Source organism: Pelobates fuscus, chromosome 5 (assembly GCF_036172605.1).
Source record: "Pelobates fuscus isolate aPelFus1 chromosome 5, aPelFus1.pri, whole genome shotgun sequence".
Classification (NCBI taxonomy): Eukaryota; Metazoa; Chordata; class Amphibia; order Anura; family Pelobatidae; genus Pelobates; species Pelobates fuscus.
Window position 1 is genome coordinate 84,461,322 of NC_086321.1, and position 22,285 is coordinate 84,483,606.

The 22,285-nt window shown below is 38.6% G+C and overlaps 1 protein-coding gene across 1 annotated transcript in view; it reads right to left on the reverse strand.

Moving 5' to 3' along the window:
* LOC134612012 (chondroitin sulfate proteoglycan 4-like) overlaps positions 1 to 22,285 on the reverse strand; it is a 70,196-nt gene that overhangs the window by 41,553 nt on the left and 6,358 nt on the right. The window contains exons 2-4 of the mRNA XM_063456396.1: positions 14,956 to 15,119; positions 9,313 to 12,861; positions 382 to 852 (exon numbers count right to left, since the gene is read on the reverse strand). Of these exons, the coding sequence (XP_063312466.1) occupies positions 382 to 852; positions 9,313 to 12,861; positions 14,956 to 15,119 (4,184 nt within the window). The remainder of the gene's footprint in view (positions 1 to 381; positions 853 to 9,312; positions 12,862 to 14,955; positions 15,120 to 22,285) is intronic.

Here is a 22,285-nt window from a genome sequence, read left to right on the forward strand (position 1 = left end):
TATTGTGGCTCAGTTTAAGTGTAACACTCGTATAGCCTGATATGGGGAAACATTGATCCATGAAACCCAAGGTGTCACTCAGCCCACAGGACTGGTCACTCTGGAAGGTGCGTCATATTGAATTGGGAAGACCATGTGTTAAGGATTGCACATTGATAGATGAGACACCTATGGACCCTTCAAGGAACTTTTCACCTTTATTCGCCTTAACCTAGCCTTTTAGTTGTCATGAACAACAATTTATGCACTACAAGCACCCAGCTGGACTCAGCAATGGCTTTATTTAATTGCACTTTACTGTTGCATATGTGAGCAACATTGGTGCTTCACTTTCTACTATAATAATATACGTTGGTGCAAGTAATCATACATGCATATTACCTGTTTTGTAGTAAAACGTGAGAGCTTTATTCCAGGATATCTTGTGTTTTCCACAAAACCATTCTTTGGAAAATCTATCAAGACAAAATCACAAACGAGACCTGCAAAATGCTTGCTGGGGATTCTTAATTGTTCCAGTGTTAGGACCTTTGATGCCCCTTCCTTCACAGTTATATTTTGAACCTCCAGAGGGATCAAGGTAGGAATGATATCGATAAACAATGTAATTCCAGTGATCTCTCGTACTCCATTGGTAACATCCATTGTAAAGTTATCATGAAGCTGACCAAAGCCTGCTTGTACATACTGAACATTTCCCATGTTAACATCCTTTTGTGTAAATGTCACTAGAGAACTGGATTCCGTAGCCAAGTGTCCTTCCGTAGGTTCAAATTTGCGTATGTAACCATGTAATGGGCTTGTTACTACTGTGAAAACTATTTCATTGGGTGAGTTATATTCATGGATAACCTAGAATAAAACACAATAGTTATATGAAATTAAATGTTTGTATAAAAATCTAAATCAAGATTATGCAAATTAATTAAATTGATTACATTATATAACCAATGCATTTAATATTACTAAGGTAAGGAGGCATTTTAAAAATTAATTAAAAACTATTGCTGAATTTATTTAATCTTCGTTGAAACCCAACCAATCCCTGTGATTAATCCAAACTTTGAAACTTCTCAAGGTGTATTTCATTGAACCCTAACATTCCCCCAAGACTGATCAGCTTCCTGGAACTTACCAAAGTGCAAATTGCTGATGTTTATACAGTGAGTGAAAAAAGTATTTGATCCCCTACTGATTTTGAACGTTTGTCCACTGACAAAGAAATGATCAGTCTATAATTTTATAGGTGTATTTTTTTTTTTTTCACATTAACATAACTTTATTTACATTCGCATTTTGCAACATATAAACAGTGTTCATACGAGAGCCCAATTGCATACCTTTTTTTATCAACTGAACTTATTGGATCCTAATATAAAATTCACAATCACATGTGATAAGTACAAGGTATCCTTTTTGGACACACAAATATATCTATGAGAACATAAATTACATACAGAACTATATACAAAACCTACAGATAGAAACAACCTCCTGGAATTTAGCAGTTATCATCCCCAACACTTAAAATATGGTCTTCCCTACAGTCAACTACTAAGAGTGAGAAAGATAGTATCACAAGAAAACCAGATGCAACCAGATATCCGTTTAATTACTTGAAGCACACAAAGAGAGAGTATGTAAACTCACAAGGGAACAAGCCCTTAATACAACGAAAAGGAAGGATAATTTAGATAGAATACCATTCTTATCACCCTACACCATACAGCAAAAACATCAGGGGGATTATAATGAAATATTGGAAGATTTTTGAGGGTGATGTTAATTTACCTAAAGAATTCGACATCTACTATTTTCATATCGCAGGGCCAAAAACCTTGAAAAAATATTGGTATGGTCAGACATTGGGAGCAACAAAAAACAAACAAGGTTTTTCTCAGAACCCAAGAAAGGCATATTTCCGTGTCTAGGTTGCATACACTGCAACAGTGTAATTAAATGAGAATACTTCACACATCCACACTCAGGCAAAAAATATAAAATAAATGATTATTACACTTGCAACTCAGACCATTTAGTTTATATCTTGAAATGTCCATGTGGATTGCTTTATCTGGGTGAGACGATTAGGCCAGTAAGGAACACATAGGAGAGTACAAGAGAGGCAACAGAGCAGCATTACAGAGAGGATCAAGTGAAACTCCTGTACCAAGACACTAGGACATAATGTTAATCAATTACGGTTTCAAGTAATTGATGGTATCCCACACCTACGTAGGGGCAGCCAGTGATAGACAAAAGATGTTACTGCAGAAAGAGACCAAATGGATAAGTACTTTGGAGACACTATATCCAATGGTTTTAAATGAGGACTATGACCTAAAACACTTTCTGTAGGTCATATGAGAAGGTCCTTAAAAATCCTTACTGTATTAATATCTCTTGAGTATTTATTTATGAGATGTAGTTTACGCTCCACTAAATAAATATTACTTTTATATTTACTATACAGTGCACTGCTCTGACCAGGATTGATCCGATTGGCTCTCGAACGCTTCCTATGCACAAAACCTGTTGACCAGTTATGGTCCGCTATCCGACAGAACAAAGGGTCCCCACTATGAGGCACCACATACATTTTTCATACAGACACTGCTGGTGACTATGCTCTTTAAACAAACATATTTTTAATAAAATACACAAAATATGTGGTGTGTATCTCTTGTATTACTTGTGGCAAGGGATATATTATCTGTGACTGAATAAACACTATATAAAGGTCTAATTTTGTTTACAAGATATCCCCAATGAACTAATCATTAAATAACCAATAATAGAATCTAAAAATGTTGACCTGTTCCATTTATACCTATTCATATTACATATTTTCCCTTGTATATACTCTTGAGGATTGATATAGATGCAGTAGATTGTATATCCTAGTGAGGATTATTACTGTCATGTATTTCTTTAAATATGTAATGTAGGTATATTTATTTATATTAAAATGTTTTTCTTTTTTTTTTTTTTTTTTACATTTTAGTTTTTATTAGTTCCAAAAAGAGTATTAACACGCAGTACATCACAATTTCATAGCACATTTCCCCATTACATTCTAACATTACCTTTATCTCATTTATTAATATTGTAATCATTGCATTATTACATTGCCTTTATATCGTTCATTAGCATTGTAATCATTTATCTTCATATTATATTCCTATTATATAAAAGAGGAGAAAAGTGAATGCCTTCCTTTCTGGTTTAGTTTATCTTTTCCTCATCTATCTTATCTTTTCCTCATCTGTCTTACAATTGTAATATACTCCTTTTAATTTGATGCAGTATCAGTTAATTTTAAGTTTTTTAATTTCCATAACCAAACAACAGAGAAAACAACAAAACAGAAAAACAGAAAAAAAAAAAAGAAAAAAAAAAAAAAAAGGGAAAGAAAAAAAACAAAACAAAACAAAAAAAAACAGAAAGCACCCTACCACCATTCACCCCGCCGAACCCTGGTTAGTCACCCATTACCTTTATGTACTCTATTTAATCCCTCTATCTCTATATAAAGAGCATATTCAGTCGCTTTTTATCCAACTGTACCATTCTTTTTTATACTTGTCAAGACATCCATTAACTTCACTAGCCATCTTTTCATATGAGCTAATCTTGTTCAGTTTAGCATATACTGCCTCATTTGAAGGAATACCTTTCTGCTTCCAATTGCCTGCTAGGGCTATTTTTGCTGCCATAAGGATATTTAAAATTACCTTTCTGTGAGCATGTGTATTAATCCCAGGAATAATATGAAGTACAAATTTCTCCACATGCAATGGAATCATAAGCTTTGTTTTTTCATATATTAGATTCTGAATTCGCTTCCAAAACTCTCTTAAATATAGACAATCCCAGAAAATATGCAGCATAGAACCAACTTCTTTCTCACACCTCCAACACAACCTTGATGAGTCAGCATACATATGTGCTAATCTTTGCGGTACCAAGTACCACCTCATTGTCACCTTACAATACGCCTCCCATAACGATAAGCTACGTGAGGCTTGCTTGGTGCTGAACATAGCTAAGTGCCAATCTCTCCTTGAAAATTGCTTCCCAATTTCATTCTCCCATTTATTTATATATTTTAATTTTTCTGGTGCCTCGCTTTCAATCAGTGCATTATAACACCAAGAAAATGGTTTACTAGACTTACGGGACAAAATAAATTCTGGTGAGGGTAAGATATTTGCCTCATTATCTGCATTATCCATAGCATATGCCTTTATTATATTCTTAATCCTTAAGTATACAAACATCTCTTTAGTATCTAAGTTAAATTCTTTTTGAAGATTAGGAAATAATTTTACTTGCGGCCCGGTCATTAAATTGCCTATTTGTCTTACCCCCTTCTCTTGCCACCTTCTCATCTGAAGGTCCAAAGAAAGGGCTGCTAATGCCATTAATGGTGCAGCTTTAAACATCAAATTAAGATTTATTACGCATGGACACCATTTTTTCCATAATCTTAGTAAGAGTTTTGTGCTTTGTAACATAGGTTTTAAAGGAGACTGGGGAACCGAGCATGTCCATAGGTAGTATGTTATGTTATTTGTATCTAAGCATGCATTTTCAAATGTTAGCCAAATTGGGTATTGAGAGGTTTTTCTCATTCTGAGTAATCTAAACCCTTCTGCTAAAAAGAATGCTCTGTAATATATTTTAATGTCTGGCATTCCCAGACCTCCTTTTACATATGAAAGACCTGAACTCCCTCGTGCCACTCTTGGGGGTTTCCTCTTCCAAATGTGAGCATTTATAGTGCTCTGAATTTGTTTAAGTAATTTGTTAGAGAGTGCTATGGGTAATGTTCTAAAAAGGTATAGTATCTGAGGTAGTATCATCATTTTAATAAGATTTATGCGTCCCAGCCATGAAATCTCCAAACCTTCCCACTTTGCCATTGTATTTTTAATTTGTTGGAGCATTGGGTAATGGTTTACTTTAATTAATGTTTTAGCTGCTTTAGTAAGTTTAATTCCCAAATATTTTATAAATGTAGTACGCCAATCAAATTTATATTGTAGCCTCAATTTATCTATTACTGTTTGTTGTAATTTAATAGGTAGCGCCTGTGTTTTAGCTATGTTGTTTTTATAATACGACACCTGCCCATATTCTATTAATAGTTTAATCAGTACTGGTAAGGAAGACTCTGGGTCTTTAATAAAGAGCAGAATATCGTCCGCAAACAACGCTATTTTTTTAGTACCCCCTGGTGTAGTCAACCCTTTAATATTATTATCTTGTTTAATAATCCTTACTACAGGTTCCATACATATAATAAAAATAAGAGGGGAAAGGGGGCAGCCTTGCCGAGAGCCGTTACTTATTTTTATTTTATCAGAAAAAAAACCAGTATTAAACACTCTTGCACTAGGATTTTGATATAATGCTAATATACTTGCTAAAAAATTTGATGGAAAACCCATTTTAATAAGCGTAAGTGACATATACCCCCAATGTAAACGATCAAATGCTTTTTCAGCATCTAAAGCTAAAATTAATCCTTGTTGTGATGAAGTGTTTGCCCATTCCACCAAGTTCACAAAGTGTCTAGTATTATCCCCTATCTGTTTTCCAGGTATAAACCCTGCTTGTTCCTCTGAGATAAGATCCGGGAGGAAATGTTTAATTCGTAAAGCTATCAATTTAGCGTAGATCTTAATATCCGTATTAAGTAGGGATATCGGTCTTAAATTTTCACTCTGTGTAGGCGGTTTATTAGGTTTCGGTAAAGCCACAATATTTGCTTCCAACATTTCTTGGGGAATGGCACCAGTATCTTTTATAAAATTAAAAAGTCTCGTAAGAGTAGGGATCAGTTGTTTTACTAATTTTATATAATAATAATTTGAAAATCCATCTGGCCCGGGAGCCTTATGTTTAGTGAGGGAATTTATTGCTACTGCTACCTCTTCTTCCTCAAATGGTTTATCAAGGGAGGTACATTGAAGTGGTGTTAACCTAGGTAAATTTGCCTTCTCCAAAAAAATTTTGATCTCCTCCTCCTTTGGTTGATATGTATTAGTATCTCTCTCTAATTGATAGAGCCCTGAATAATAATTTGCCAGTTCATTTGCTATATCTTGAGGATTATATAATTTATCATTCCTTTTTGAGACTATATAAGGGATTTTAACTTGTAATTTTTTTTTTTACTTTATTAGCTAAAAGTCTACCCGCTTTGTTCCCCATAACATAATGCGATTGATTTAATATTCTCATATGCTTCCCTGTCTCTAATAGTTGTAAATCTTGTACAGCTGACTTTATCACCATCAGTTGTGAATGTGAGCGTGAAGTAGGGGCAGCTTTATGAGTGGCCTCAATCTTAGTCAACTCTAATTCTAATTTGCTCATTTCCTGTGACCGTAATCTCTTTACCCTTGCTCCTTGCTGTATTAACATGCCTCTTATAACTGCCTTATGGGCTAACCACTGAGTAGTGACATTAGTCTGGCAGTTCACATGATTTCTAAAAAACACTTCTACCTGAGATTGCAACTTTGGGAGATATTCTTCACTATCTAATAAGCTATCATTTAGGCGCCAAGAACTCTTCCCCCTTACAGAAAATGGCACTTTTATCTTAATGCTAAGAGGCGCATGGTCTGACCACGTTATTGAACCTATTTGTGCGCTAATTGCAAAGGGCAAGGTTTTAATGTCCAACAGACATAGGTCTATTCTAGTAAAAGTTTTATGTACAGTTGAATAGTATGTAAAGTCCCTCTCACTTGGATAAAGATTACGCCAAAGGTCATAGTAATCAAACTCATGCAATAAATTCCTTAAGTATTTACCAAGGTAGACTGATGATTGTTTCGGTGATTTGTCCTCTACTCTTTTGATATCAAAAGAGGGGTCTGGAACACAATTAAAATCACCACAGATAAATATATGCCCCACCCTATATTGCTCTATCTTTCGAAAGGTCATAGTGAGAAACGATTTTTGTTTATCATTTGGTGCATATAGTGACACTATAGTTACTTGTAATCCGTTTAGTAATCCAACCAAAATCAGCAATCTCCCATCATTCCTAATATATTGTTTATCAGGAATAAAACCCCAATCACAATGAAAATAAATTGATACCCCTTTACTTTTGGTCGTAAACATAGAGTGAAAACTTTGGGGGTAATCTTTAATTTTAAATTTAGGTGGATTCTTAACACACAAATGTGTCTCCTGAAGGCATACCACTGCAGCTTTTGATTTCACCATTTCATGCTCTAACATTCTGCGTTTATGAGGGCTGTTTAGGCCTTTAACGTTTAAAGTAAGTATAGTTAAATAATTGGCCATCTTCCTAATTCAATTATTCCTCATTGTCCATTATACTCTTATACATATACAGGTACGTAATATTTTGTTGGTTCTCCAGGCAATGTGGTGACCCAGGGAAGGGCAGGGTGAGGAAAAAAAAAAAAAAAAAAACCCAACACAAACAAAGAATATACAACCTAAGTATATACACAGTGCCATATTTCCTAGCGCTCTACTTGAATGAAGTCTAAGCGGGCAAAAATATTTCAAGTCCCTATTCCACTACCTCTTTTATTATGCAAAGTAACTGCCCGGCTTTTTGGTTGTGTTTTTTTTTTTTTTTTTTTAGAAACTTTTATAGTTGTACAATTTTTAAGCTTAATAATTTATGCAGTAACTTAAGCGAATAAGCTACATAATGCTTCAATTGAAATTAATCTATTAACCAAACCTTATTTAGGTGTATTTTAACAGTGAGAGACAGAATATCCCCCCAAAAATCCAGAAAAACGCATGTCAAAAAAGTTATACATTAATTTACTTGTCAATGAGTGAATTAGTATTTGACCCCTTTGACTTAGTACTTAGTAGCAAAACCCTTGTTGGCAATCACAGAGGTCAGACATTTCTTGTAGTTGGCCACCAGGTTTGCACACACCTCAGCAGGGATTTTGTCCTAATCCTCTTTGCAGATCCTCTCCAAGTCATTAAGGTTTTGAGGTGGACGTTTGGCAACTCAAACCTTCATCTCCCTCCACAGATTTTCTATGGGATTAAGGTCTGGAGACTGGCTAGGCTACTCCAGACCTTAATGTGCTTCTTCTTGAGCCACTGCTTTGTTGCCTTGGCTGGAATACCCATCCACAACCCATTTTCAATGCCCTGGCTGATGGAAGGAGGTTTTTACCCAAGATTTGATAGTACATGGCCCCGTCCATCGTCCCTTTAATGTGGTGCAGTTGTCCTGTCCCCTTAGCAGATAAACCCCCCCAAAGCATTATGTTTCCACCTCCATGTTTGACGGTGGGGATCATGTTCTTGGGGTCATAGGCAGCATTCCTCCTCCTCCAAACATGGTGGGTTAAGTTGATGCCAAAGAGCTCGATTTTGTTCTCATCTGACCACAACACTTTCACCCAGTTCTCCTCTGAATCATTCAGATGTTCATTGGCAAACTTCAGATGGGCCTGTACATGTACTTTCTTGAGCAGGGGGACCTTGCGGGCGCTGGAGGACTTCAGTCCTTCACGGCGTAGTGTGTTACCAATTGGTTTCTTGGTGACTATGGTCCCAGCTGCCTTGAGATCATTAACAAGATCCTCCCGTGTAGTTCTGGGCTCATTCCTCACCGTTCTCATGATTATTGAAACTCGGTGAGATATTGCAAGACTGACACTTATTGTGTGTTTCTTCCATTTGCGAATAATCGCACCAACTATTGTCACCTTCTCACCAAGCTGCTTGGTGATGATCTTATAGCCCATTCCAGCCTTGTGTAGGTCTACAATCTTGTCCCTGACATCCTTGGACAGCTCTTTGGTCTTGGCCATGGTGGAGAGTTTGGAATCTGATTGATTGCTTCTGTGGACAGGTGTCTTTTATACAGGTAATGAGCTGAGATTAGGAGCACTCCCTTTAAGAGAGTGCTCCTAATCTCAGCTCATTACCTGTATAAAAGACACCTGGGAGCCATAAATCTTGCTGATTGATAGGGGATCAAATACTTATTTCACTCATTGACAGCATGCAAATCAATTTATAACTTTTTTGCTAAAATACACCTACTATTAAAATTATAGACTGATCATTTCTTTGTCAGAGGACAAACATTCAAAATCAGCAGGGCATCAAATACTTTTTTTCCCTCACTATATGGACTTCAATCAAGAAATATATTTTGTTATTTCCTTTGATGTTTAATTTCATTTTACAAAATCAATCTGCTTGAAAATCCATCAATTACCATTAATAGAATTATGTTCCCCAAGTAAAAAGTATATTTTATTTTTACAATCTCACCTGCAAATGTTCTTTGTCAATTTTAACTGGCTTTCCTTCTTCTACTAGAAGACCGTTCAGGTGCAAAACTTTTGGCAATCTTTGATGGCTTTCTAAATACACACGAACTTTAATCTCAACATTCAGAACTATAGACTTGACTTTTACTGTCAAATTAAAAGTGTCCATTAGATTATTGCGGTCATCATGTTTATAAACTACTTGACCCAACTTTAGGTCTTGATGATTAAAAGAATTGGCTGAACGATTCTGTACACGAATCTGTCCATATTTTGGTGGCAAAATTACATGATATACAATCTCTTCATCTCCTGAAATGTAAAGGTTTGTCACACAACTGAAGTTAGATGTTGTCAATATAATCTCCTTCCCCTTCTGCACCAGTAGACCAGTATTGTTTACTACTTTAATGAATGGTTCTGATGCACTAACTTCTAGTAGTGATGAGGTGTAATGTTTTTTATCAGTAATAAACAAGACAAAACGCCCATAATCACTTCCATGGTGTATGTAAAGGACTTGTTTTTTTTCCAAGTTCTCTTGGGTAAACTCGTAAAGTTTTTTAGAAGAATCATCAGCGGATACCAAGTCTCCATTGGGAATACCACGTCTTGTATATAATAACTCTTTGTCATCAAAATCTGTATCAGGGTCATGGTAACGCAAATCATCCAATGTGACTAGCCTCTGTCCATTCCGAACAACGTGAAAGAGTTTATCAACCACACGGACAGGTTTTTCATCATTTTTCAGTTCTATGGATATATTAAAGACAATTTCTGCCTGCAAAGAAACTGCATCTTCATCAACAATTCTCTCATCAGACTCTACAGAAGATGCTATGAGTGTAAATGTATCAAACGTTGTTTCAGAATCATCGTGGACATACATTAAACGTTCACCTACAATATCTTGGCTTGAAAATTCTGTGATGTTACTGTTGCTCAGTTGGGAGTCTGAAAAATTCATTAATTTGAGACTGCCATGTTGGGGGCTTTTCGAAATCTTGTAGTTGAAGGTTTTATTATTCAAAGTTTGCACAAAAAGCAGCTGTCTGGTTATGAGTTTTGCATCCCCTTCTGGTAAAGTCAAACCTGTGTTAGTGACAATAATTGCGTTCATGTCAGCTTTCAGGAGAATTATAAAATTATGAGGTTTTGACTCTGCATGTTTCGTGAATAATGCAAAACTAAACAAATCCTGGGAGTCTTGATTAGGTCGATCAAACAGTTCATATTCCAATTTTCCATTTGTGATATCTACCTGGGAGAATTTTGCATTTTTCTTTAAAATCTTATTATTAACCAGCAAATTTCCTTTTTTTGGCAGGGACAATACTTTAAAACAAATGTCTTTTTCTGGTATTGTTATCCCATGTAGAATAACATATAGGTTTTCTGTACTAAGAGATGCCTTTTTGGTACTCTCAATTTTTAAAGGGGTATTTCTGACTAATGTAAAATTAATCCATGAAACACGAATAGGAAATGTAAATTCTTCACTTGATTTATTTCCAATGTTGACTTTACATTTAAAGTATTCAACCACATTGGTTTCTTGTACTTCTTTATAGGTGCTAAGATATCTTATTCGCTCACGTTCAAGAGAACGTTGGGTAAATGAGACCGCGACCTTCCACTCATTTCCAGAACTTTTTCTTTGGATTTCACCAAACTTTGGCATTTCAGTTATTTCATATCTAATTTCAATCTCTTGATTCACAGCATTTATTTCCACCGCTAATTTGCTGGTCTGTATTAAAGAACTTTCACCTTGCATTACTTCAATGCCAGTGTTGTTCACTACATTAAATTCAAGAGGAACAGCTAAAATTCTGAGTACTATTGTATTACTCACCTTGTCTCCATCAACTACTCTCAGCACTAATCTAGAGTTCTTCACCCCACGATGAACATAAAATACATTCCCTTCAAGCAAATCAAAATAAGAAAATGTGGTAACTGCATTTCCAGGATTTTTCACGTTTTCTAAAAATCCAGCATCTAGGTTGAGGTTACCAAGAACCACTAACGTTAAGTTCTGTGGCTCTGTATCTACATCTATAATTTTAAGAAGATTAGCGGTGAGGGGCTTCTTTGAGTATTCCAGTAACACAAAAAGATTGCCTTCTGGAAGGATGAGTTCAGGAGCATCGTTTACTGGGGTGACAGTAATATTGGAAATATATAGTTCTGAACCTTGCAAGTATGAGGGCATTTCATTCTTGCTTGTAGTGGAAATAGAAAAACTAAAATGATCCCCTGTCCCCTCAGAACTATCATGAATATAGGTAATTCGCCCATGCCATAAATCTAACATTGTGAACATATCCTTCTCTTGTTGGGATGGGATGTCCATTTTGAGCTGTCCATGCAGTGGATGTTCCACTATACGAAATACAATTTGAGACTGACGGAGCCCCAGCTTTTTAAAATCCAGTTGGAGTTTGATATGTTTAGACAGTAGAGCAGCTCTTCCTCCCTCCTGTACGATTAAATTATTCAAAATGAGGAATCGGTCTTTAACATTATGTTTGGCCACAGAAGGAGTAGTAACTAAACTGGTAGTTGGAGCAACAGTTGTAATAGATACGGTTTTGGTTTCCAAGACTTGCATTATTTCAGTTTTGCAGCCAGGAGAGATATCTTTACTAGACAGCACATGTTTCAGTCCATACTTCACAGAATTTATTCTTATGTTTTTCATGCAGCCTTTAAATGAACCACCTTTTGCATGCTTGCCAGAAACTGCAGGTAGACCTAAGCTAATTATATGAGGACGTGAAGCATCATCTACACCACCAACATACAATGATCCATTCAACTGATTAGTGTTTAAGGGAGAAGCAAGCAATGCCTTTGCAGATTCTTGGTCTACTGTCAGATGCAGATGGTTCTCTGTGATCTTAAGTTTAAGTGAATGCCACTTGTTCTCTGTAATGGTTTTGATAGAGGAAAGGTGGACTGCATTTTTCCCTTTTCCTATACGAGCTTTTACTATCCAGTCTTGAACTTCCAATGAAACAAAATACCCATTTTTTCCTGTATGATAAAGCAGTAACCCTCTTCCAATGGAGGTCTGCAGTAAGCATTCCCAGATTCCTCCTTCACCAACATTCCAAGAGGGAAAAGCTATGTATGACTTGGAGCTGAAAAAATTGATAGGGTCATCTTCAGTGATTAAGAACTCATCGCTGCAACCGAGGGATACTTCATAGACACTTTTCAAACCAGGGTATGGTCTCAGAGAGGAAAGTAATTTATGCTCATTGAATACAACATCATCCAAGCATCCTCTGAAGTAACCATGAACTTGATTTTTGTATGGGGCATTGAGGTCACCAATACCACCAACATAAAGTCCATGTTGAACATTGATTTTATAAGATCCTCCAGAAATTTTTATACTTGATTTGTAATTTGTATCAACATTAAGAACAACATCAGCATTTTTATGATTTAATGTAATGAAGTGCCATTCCAAGTCATCGAGTCGAGGTGTCTGGTCAAGGAGGATGATGTGTTCATTTTTCCCAAGCTTCATTTTTACCTGAAAGGTGAAAAACATAATAATGGTTTATGAATATGTATAAATTGCTGTTTAAAATTGTGTTTTACAGGCAACAGTGCACAGACACAGAATGAGAAAAAAAAATTATGTCAAATTGTCAGGCTCCTGTTCAGGCCCGCACTTACCTCTAGCTCCCACGCTGCGTCCATCTTCTCTTTCTGCAGGATGCCAGGCCGTGGAGTATCGGCGAATCCTGGTTCGGTCGAGATTCTCTAAAAGGGGAGTTCTTGTCTCAGGACGTGTTTTGTTAATGTGAGCAGGACGTGGGGAGGCGTACTTTTTTCTCCCTATAAGTAGACTGCTCTCCTTGTTCAGTTAAGTTGCCTTTTTTTGCTCCCATTGATTACACGTATCTTACTGGTATTTATCCAGTTATCAATTTCTGAACCATTGCTGCCTGACCTCTCGCTATCCTGACTATGCCGTTGTTTTTTCTCTGCCAGTACCTTGCCTTGATTTCTGTTTTAGCCTGCTAACGCACATTGGGCTCTGTCTACTAATCCTTGATACAAGTAAGAAAATAAAGATTAGGTTGTTGTGGAAAAGTCCAGATGAAAATAACTTGACTGTCATCAGGCAAGATAAAAACTAGACATGTGCAATTAGTTTTTGCCCGAATTAAAATTCGGACGAATTTCTGCAATTTGGACATTCGGATGCTTCTTGCTTCGAATTGCTGAAGTGCTCCGGCTTTCTGAAAAGTGGCAAAACAGGAGAGGGAGGGAAAATGAAGGGAATGATGACAGGAATCTAACCCTACCCCTTACCCCACCCCCTAATCCTACCCTTTACCCCAACACTAGTAGGATTAGAGTTGGGGTTAGGGTTAGGGAATTTCCAAAGTCCCGAATGCCAAACCGAACCAAATTTTTTGCCCATGCACATCCCGAATAAAAACCAAGATCTCTGAAATTGTGATTTTGTAGCTTGCAACAATGTAACACTATGTGGATGCACGTTTCCACTACTTCATAGAAATGTACTACTGTCATACATGAATTCCTAATTTCTCATTTCAATCACTAGGTGGTAGTACAAGCCACTTTAATAACAATTAAAGGGACTGCACAGTTAATCAACTTTATTTTGATCTTTTTATCAAGATGATTGTGTTTGAATGCTCTATCCTATGCATGGCTATTATAGATGAGGGAGCCAACTTACTCAGAACCAATCTTCATGGGCGGTTCTGTTAGTACAATGAAGTAAAAAAAAAAAAAAAACAACAATAGTGGTAAAACTAGCAAAATTAAAAAAAAACAAAAACATGTTATAGGTGAGATGTATTGATGCATTTGCTGCATTAAATTAACAAGTAAACCAAACAATCCTTTTTTTTTTTTTTTTTTTTAAACTTTTAGATTTTTGCATTGTTAAGAATATGTTATTTTAAAATATTTGGACTGTATTTCCATAGAGAAAAAAGGAAAAAATTATAGCTGGTTACTAGAGACTTCTTGTGATTGCCACGCATTTTTTTTTCTTTCAAAAAGAGGGAATAGTTTGTTGATTCCCTGTGGTACTATTGGGGTCTTGATGATTCAGTAATTTTTACGTTAAATTAGATTTTGACAATTACATTAAGCTGCTACTAGCATTGTTGATCTACTAGCATACAATCCATTGGAGGGAATAGTGACTATTGCACAATGGTTTCCACTATGTGTTTGTGTGTCTACTGCCTCCACACCCACCTACAAAAGATTAGTTTAAAATAAAGAAAAGTATAATTATATTTTAAAACGAAAGATAAAGCAGGTATTTTAGTGGCAAATACCATACACTTTCTAAAGGAGTTTGTAATTGTAATAATTACATCTAAAGGGTGAATGCGACCCTCATCCCGCAATAGCAAAAATCCTAAAAGTACAGGTTTCACCAAAATGAAAAGTTTATGCCCAAAATGTAAGAGAAATCTAATCATGAATCCTTTGACATGTGAGGGGTAAGTGGTAGTGGGGGGGGTGGGCGGGGGAGAAAGCACTTGATCAGAATGGATAAATCAAAATCAAAGTTCAAATAACATGGATTTTGTTTAATCTTTAAAGTAAAGCAATAACTTTCAAATAATACCTGAACATGTCCGTTGTATAGCTGTAGTAAGCAGTAGTCATTCTTCCCAGCTGCGAGGAAGAGTAGTCCATTTGGCTTGCTTGTACGGAATCGAAGTTGAAGAGATGATGTGGAGAACGATTCTTCGGTTTTTAACTCAATATAACTTTCTCCATAAAATGAAGCTGTCAAATATTAAAACAAGAATATATTAGCATAACTAATAACTTTAGGGGCATAACTAGGAACCACAAGACCACAGTGCAAGAAGCAAAGAAGGGCCCGCCTCATCGCTCTTCCTTGCTCCCCCCCTAAGTAATATACCTGAGTGGGATATGTGCAGTGGCTGAGTGTTATTGTATGTATGTGTCTGGTTGGCTGAGTGTGATTGTGAGGAGTTATCTGAGTGATTATATATGGGGTTTGTGAGTGTGGATTGATTGAGTCTGCTTAGGTACCCTAGCCCAAGGAGAGTAATCCTCCATGTTGATGGTAACACATGCCTCCCACCTGTCCTGATTTTGGAAGGACAGTCCCACCATCCTGACTTAGTCCTCGGATGTCCTCCAAAAATCATAGCATTGGCGCATCACAGAAGTGCTTGTGCTATGTTTATGGCAGGAGGACCAAGCAGGGAGCATAGTAACAGTGCTCCCTACAGAGTCTGCCCTCAATGGACTGGCTAAAATGATTGGCAGGCTGACCTGCTAGTAATGTGGGTGGGCACGCTCCCCTGTTTGGTGGGTATGCCCCTAATGGGGAGAGCCAGTGACTGGATTGCGTCAGATTGCCTCACTGACCTGTCCCCTTTACTCTCCGTACTGATTCTGTAAGGCCAATGTTGGGAGGTCTGCTAACATGCTAGCTTTACTGCTTTACTTCATACTTCCCATACTTTGTGCATCCCATACTTCCCCAGTGAGTGTGAGAAACACCTACTGGGTGAGTAACACAGTAACGCGGAGCAATAGAACATACATTTGCTAGCATTTGTGCTGGCACAAATGTGTGCAAGGGATGCTTGCTGCCAGGGCATGAACATAAGAGTCTCCCCGCCGGCTGACGTGAGGAAGGGGAGAAGCGGCGGCAACCCGAAACCAGGTCTCAGGTAAGTCACTGAAGGGGTTTTCACCCCTTCAGCAACCAGGATGGGTGGTGGGAGGTAGAGGGGACCTGCAGTGCCAGGAAAACGGATTGTTTTCCTGAAACTGGAGAGTCCCTTTAAGTCCATAATCTATGTTTAAGTGAACGTACAATTTCGAATTGCCATGAACTCAAAGTGAAATTTAAAAAGTAAATAACACAGTTTAGGGTTGAATAGCCAAACCAGAAAAATTATCCAAGTCAATTGTTTTTCTCAGTTTTCCTATTTTACTTTAAATGTAAAATTAACTTTTAATTCCCAGCAATTCTCATTTTTGGGAATCACGCTGCTGGTTCATCACAGCTTAAAAATATCACTGGAATTTAAGAGCCCTATACAATGTTTTAATCAGTCATATACGCTTACACCATATTAGCTGTAACTCTTAAACATACCAAATTAATGAAATAAACATACCTAATCAACAGCTCTCACACTTGCATAACAAACATACACACATAACTCACGACAGTGCCATATATCCCAACGTTCCCTATTTAGGAGGGACAATCCCTATTTTGGCCTTTCATGCAATATGGGGAAGAAAAAGGATCTCTCTGCTGCCAAAAAGAGTGAAATAGTTCAATGCTTTGGACGAGGTATGAAAACAGATATTTCACAAAAACGTAAGCGTGATCATCGCACTATTAAGAGATTTGTGGCTGATTCAGATCACAGATGGGTTTGTGCAGATAAAGGCACATTGAGGAAGATTTCTGCCAGATTCATGCATCGGATCAAGAGAGCCGCTGCTAAAATAACATTAGAAAGCAGCAAACAGATATTTGAAGCTGCTGGTGCCTTCTGGAGTCCTTCGGACATCAAGGTGTATAGTCCTCCAGAGTCTTGCAACTGTGCATAAACCTTCTATTCGGCCACCACTAACCAATGCTCACAAACAGAAATGGCTGCATTGGGCAAAAAAAAATACATGAAGACTAATTTTCAAACAGTCCTGTTCACGGATGAGTGTCGTGCAGCCATTGATGGTCCAGATGGATGGAGTAGTGGATGGTTGATGGACAGCCACCCTGTTCCAACAAGGCTGCGACGTCAGCAAAGCGGTGGTGGAGTCATGTTTTGGGCCGGAATCATGGGAAGAGAGCTGGTTGGCCCCTTTAGGGTCCCCGAAAGTGTAAAGATGACCTCTGCGAAGTATGTGGAGTTTCTGACTGACCACTTTCTTCCCTGGTACAAAAGGAAGAACTATGTTTTCCGTAATAAAATCATCTTCATGCATGACAATGCACCATCTCATGCTGCAAAGAATACCTCTGCACCAATGGTTGCTATGGGGATAAAATGAGAGAAAGTCATGGTGTGGCCTCCATCCTCCCCTGACCTCAATCCTATTGAGAACCTTTGGAGCATCCTCAAGCAAAAGATCTATGAGGATGGGGTGCAGTTTACATCCAAACAGCAGCTCTGGGAGGCTATTCTGACATCTTGCAAACAAATTCAAGCAGAAACTGTCCAAAAACTCACAAGTTCAATGGATGCAAGACTTGTGAAGCTGCTATCAAGTAAGGGGTCCTATGTTAAAATGTAACGTGACCTGTTAAAATGTTTAAAAAGTTAGAATGTTGTTGTAAGTTTGATTGAAATAGCTTTTGATTTCAGTAAATATGCTGCAAACACAACAAATGACAATTTTCAGTTCTTTACAACCAATAAAGTGTTTTGAAACTTACTGTGTGTAATAATTTGGAACAGTGCATTGTAAGTTTTTTATGTTTAATAAAAATGCTGTTATCATTAGGAGGTTTGTTTAATAAAATGTGAATTGTAATCTTAATAGTTGATAACATGAGAATTATGCTGACTGGTATTTACATCAATTATTTAGGTAAATGAGAAAAATATAATTTTCATAATAATTTGGAACAGGCTGTATAGTAGCTCTGTATTGTTGGTGTGTACTGTAGAACTAATACAGTAATGGGTCTTTAAACGACAATAAATATGTTTAGAAATCAGTCTGTGTAAATAAGATACATTGTTCTTGTTCTAAACTGCATTTTTGTTGCACAAATTGTTATTATTAAGTCATAAGTAAGTCACTTAAACAGTTTCAGAACAGCCCTGGCTACACCCCCAGCCACAAGTATCATTCTTTGTTCATTTGTGGTGTGCTGGAACCAATGTTCGCGTAGGCCTGTAAAAGAGGACCCACCAAGATGAATGGCTTAATAAAGGGAGAGGTAGGTGGGCTGAACCAGGCAGTCTCAACCCAGAGGAAGGGGAGGTCTGTGTATTTATAGGCCGGATAACTCCTCGCACAATTACAGGCTTCGCCTTCTCATTTGTGGTCGTATACAATAAGTAGAGTTATAGTAATGGTGGTGTAAGTCGGTTGTGGTGTGCCGGAATCAACGTTTGGGTAGGCCTGTAAAAGAGGGCAAAAAGTTTAACACTAAATATGTGTTGACATTATATAACCAATACTTAAATGCATGACTTAATTCCCTCTCAGGTTGAGGGATATGTATGGCATATGCAGATGACTCTACTGTCCCACCCATTAGATTATACATTCTGGGATATTACTAGAGGTAGTAGGAGCAGCGTGTATTCTTTTAGCATGACTTGAAAATGTTAACGGTTGTATTCGAGTCACTTTAAGGTGTTAAAGCTAGTTAAAGCTAGTTAAAGGTTGAGATGGCAAAAAATATGTGAATGCCTTCATGGAATCGAATGGTTTGATGATTTCATATGCGATAGTGAGTTTATTGAAAATGGCCAGAGCCCTGGCAGAGAGTGCTGTGTGTGCCAGCAATTAAATTCTGGACTGTAGGGGTTTAGTAGCTCATTTGGCCACCGTAGAGAGAGTTCAGAAGAATAAGAAAAATTGTGATCGAGTCACCTCATCGGTTGCTATGTTGTGACAGCCTGGTATAGGTACGTGAACAAAGTAGAGTTTCTGTGATGCTGCCAGCTAATCAACCCTATTATTGTTAATGAGGGGGACTGACCGGTAATAATTCCCATGCTGCTGATTTACTAATCAGGGTAGGTTTCACTATGGGAAATGTGTCACAGACCCAGTTAACTATAAAATTGGCTGCAATCCAGTGTAGGTGGCTGTATTAGTCCAGAAATGAGAGACAATGGTGGAGTGAACATGGTTTCCCTGTTCTGGTGGGATAGAAAGTTTAGCGACATGAACAGGACTGCTCAAGCATGTTTTGAATGTAACAACGCTATTTTTGACATTGTTGACAGGTGAACCTGGGAGCAGGTTGAGTGGATGGTAAATTAATGTACTCCCTTATGTAAGGTGCATGCTAAAGTTCAGCAGACCAAGGAGAGACTTGAGATCTATATGGGAAACAGGCATCTTTGCCCAGAAAGGATTTTCCCTTTCCCTGATATGCTGGACTTATGCGGCACGGTTGCTGAACTGCAATGATCTCAAGTCTTATGTATTTCCTGAAATTAAAATTGGTGTAGGGGCCAAAGGTTGATCAAGACAGCGGAGTTCCAAAGGATGTACCAGATACAAAAGACACATCTGCTTCAGGGTATGGCATTTGGTTTCATAATCAATACCCTCATGTAGATTACTGAGTACTGACATACAGGAGGAGCCTACAGATAGATTATGCAACTATATTGAGTAGTTTGGGCATCTCTTCACTCCAAACATAAGATGGGTGGCAAAGTAGAATACTCAGTTCGCTAAATATCGTGCAAATGCCACTGGGACTGATGCACTGGGAGCAACTTGAAGATGAGGAATATGGCATCTTCCTAGTCAGGCTGCTTCTGTGGCCCTTAAGATAGGCCAAATACCATGACCTAATGCTGGGAACTTTAAAGAACAAGGAGCCGATAATAAACTTGCGCAGGAATAATTGTGATTCCCATTGATTAGGCTAATATGGTAGGTTCACCCGCAAATAAACGGGTTGATAAAAGGCCCCAGCAAGAAACCAATACTTGATTCAGCTACTTATAGTACTTAAGTTGTATGAGTCTTAACTAATAGATTGGAGCTTAGAACAAATTCTAATACCTGGTAGAAGTGAAATGACACCTGTAATTAACTCAATTAGAGGAGGGGAAGTGTGATTATTGAGGGAGATGGCTCTTAGTGACAAAAGGTGAGAACGAATACGGAACAGTCAAGATATACCATCTGTGTTCCCTAGCTTTGAACTACTAACCGGGGACCTTACTGTACAGATAACTAATAATATCTAATAACATTAGATGAGGAAACATCTGCTGGATAGCAACTGTCAGTGTAACAATGAGCTGATGGAAGTAATGAGCATGATGTAGGGTACTACATGGGATGATAAAATGTACAAAGTCAGGGAATTCTAAACATCACTAGTGTCAACAATTATTCAAAAGATGAAACGATGGGAGCCATCATGGCCTATATCCCTGTCATGCTCTCTGTGTTTTCCAGCTTGGGTGCTGACACAAGGTAGGGTAGCCCAGAGCTATAAACCAGAGTCAATACAGCACAATCTTCTGAGCCAAAAAAGCGAAATGGCACTCCTTTATGTCTGAGCTCAGTGGTAAAAGTGGAACGGTACAAGATCGCCAGGAAGTGGGGCTGAGGTAACCTGGGTTATGGCTGGAATGCATGGACTAGGTGGGGTGGAGGGTTTGGCTGGGGAGCCTGGATTGAAATATCTTACTAGTTCTGAGTTGTGCAAAATCTATATGTAGAGTAAATGTGATAGTCATGTAGGTGATAGTATAACAACTGGCGGCTTACATAGTGTCGAATGGTGAAAAAGAAGCTAAATGAGGGAAAGGTGAAGCCCTACTAAGTGCCAAGTGACTCTGAGAGGCTCTAGCTATAAATTGGCAGAGGGACTGAGGCCACCGAACTATGTGGCAGGAATGTTGGCCCCTCAGTGACAAGTAAGAGATTCAGAGAAGTGGCCGTGACATGTGAGGCCCTATCTAAAACCTAGAGAGGTAGGAGCAAGGCTCTAGCTATGAGTTGCGCTGTTGGATGAATACCTCAGCATGAGGATGGGTGTAGGCCTTGCATGACTGAATTACAAATATACAATGACATGGCCCACACCAATACTCTTAACAGCCAGTTGATCTATCCCTAAGGAATGCAGGGCAATAGAAGCGTAATGATTTGCTAGAAAGTATGTTGGAATGTACGTATCTTGTCCAGCTAGTGTGTGGTTGAGCTTGAGAAAGGAATATCATAGAGAGGAATCTAAAGACACAGTGGGGACGTTAATGAAAATATGTCCAGTTTGGTAAGTGCTTATTGAGGTAAGGGTTTTTAAAAGTACCTGTGTTGGGGGGCGGGGCCTGACCTGCAAACTGAGCGTTCGCATGGCGGAGGAGTTCCCGAAGCCATAGCTGACTAAAAGGGAAAGTGTCATGGATCTGAAGCCTAAACTGATGCCAGGATACGTTGCCCGTGTCAGAGGCACCCCGACTACTAACAGACACCGGTGTTTCCCGCAAGCACGAAACAGAGGTGGCCCACGGTGGCCTACGGTGGACGGGGTTGGGTGAAAGCGGCCGCTCTCCTCGCCTCTACACCGGGGGCACCGAGCCACAGCTTACCCGCCCCCCCCCCTTAGGACCGGTGGGGGTGATCGCAGTCCAACCCCGCCAGACACAGAGACCACGGCTGATACAGACGGCGGAGCCCCAGAAGCAACCCTCAGCTATACAGGCCCACAAAATGGCAGACGCCACCATGTGGCTCCAACGGCACTGACACGCTGACAAGGCTGAACGCAATCTTCAACGCCTTTTGGGCGAAAATAGCAAATAGAGAGAGGCAGGCAAAAGTGCAAATGACCCTGCCCAGAGAGGGACCCACGCGTCTCCACCACAACCGACCTGAACCTCGATTGAAGGTAAAGGGAACAAGAAGGCACCAACGATGGAGACATCTCCTGTCTACCTCTAAGCTAACACACCAAGCGGTGACACCACCTCGAAGGGGCCTGCGGGACCTACCTAAATCCCACATGAAACCGAACCCCGATAAGCAACAGTTGAGCAGCAGACCCTCATTGCGGTGCAGCAGCTTGATAAAGACCCAGACAAGCACACCACTAACCTGCGTCATAATCACAAGCTCCCACGGAGATGGGCAACCAGGCACAGCACGGGAGACCTTGCAACTGGACTACCCCGGCGGGACCCACAAGCACATTTAACAATTTTTCCCACGAGGGGTATTGGATGAAGGGGAACTCACACCGT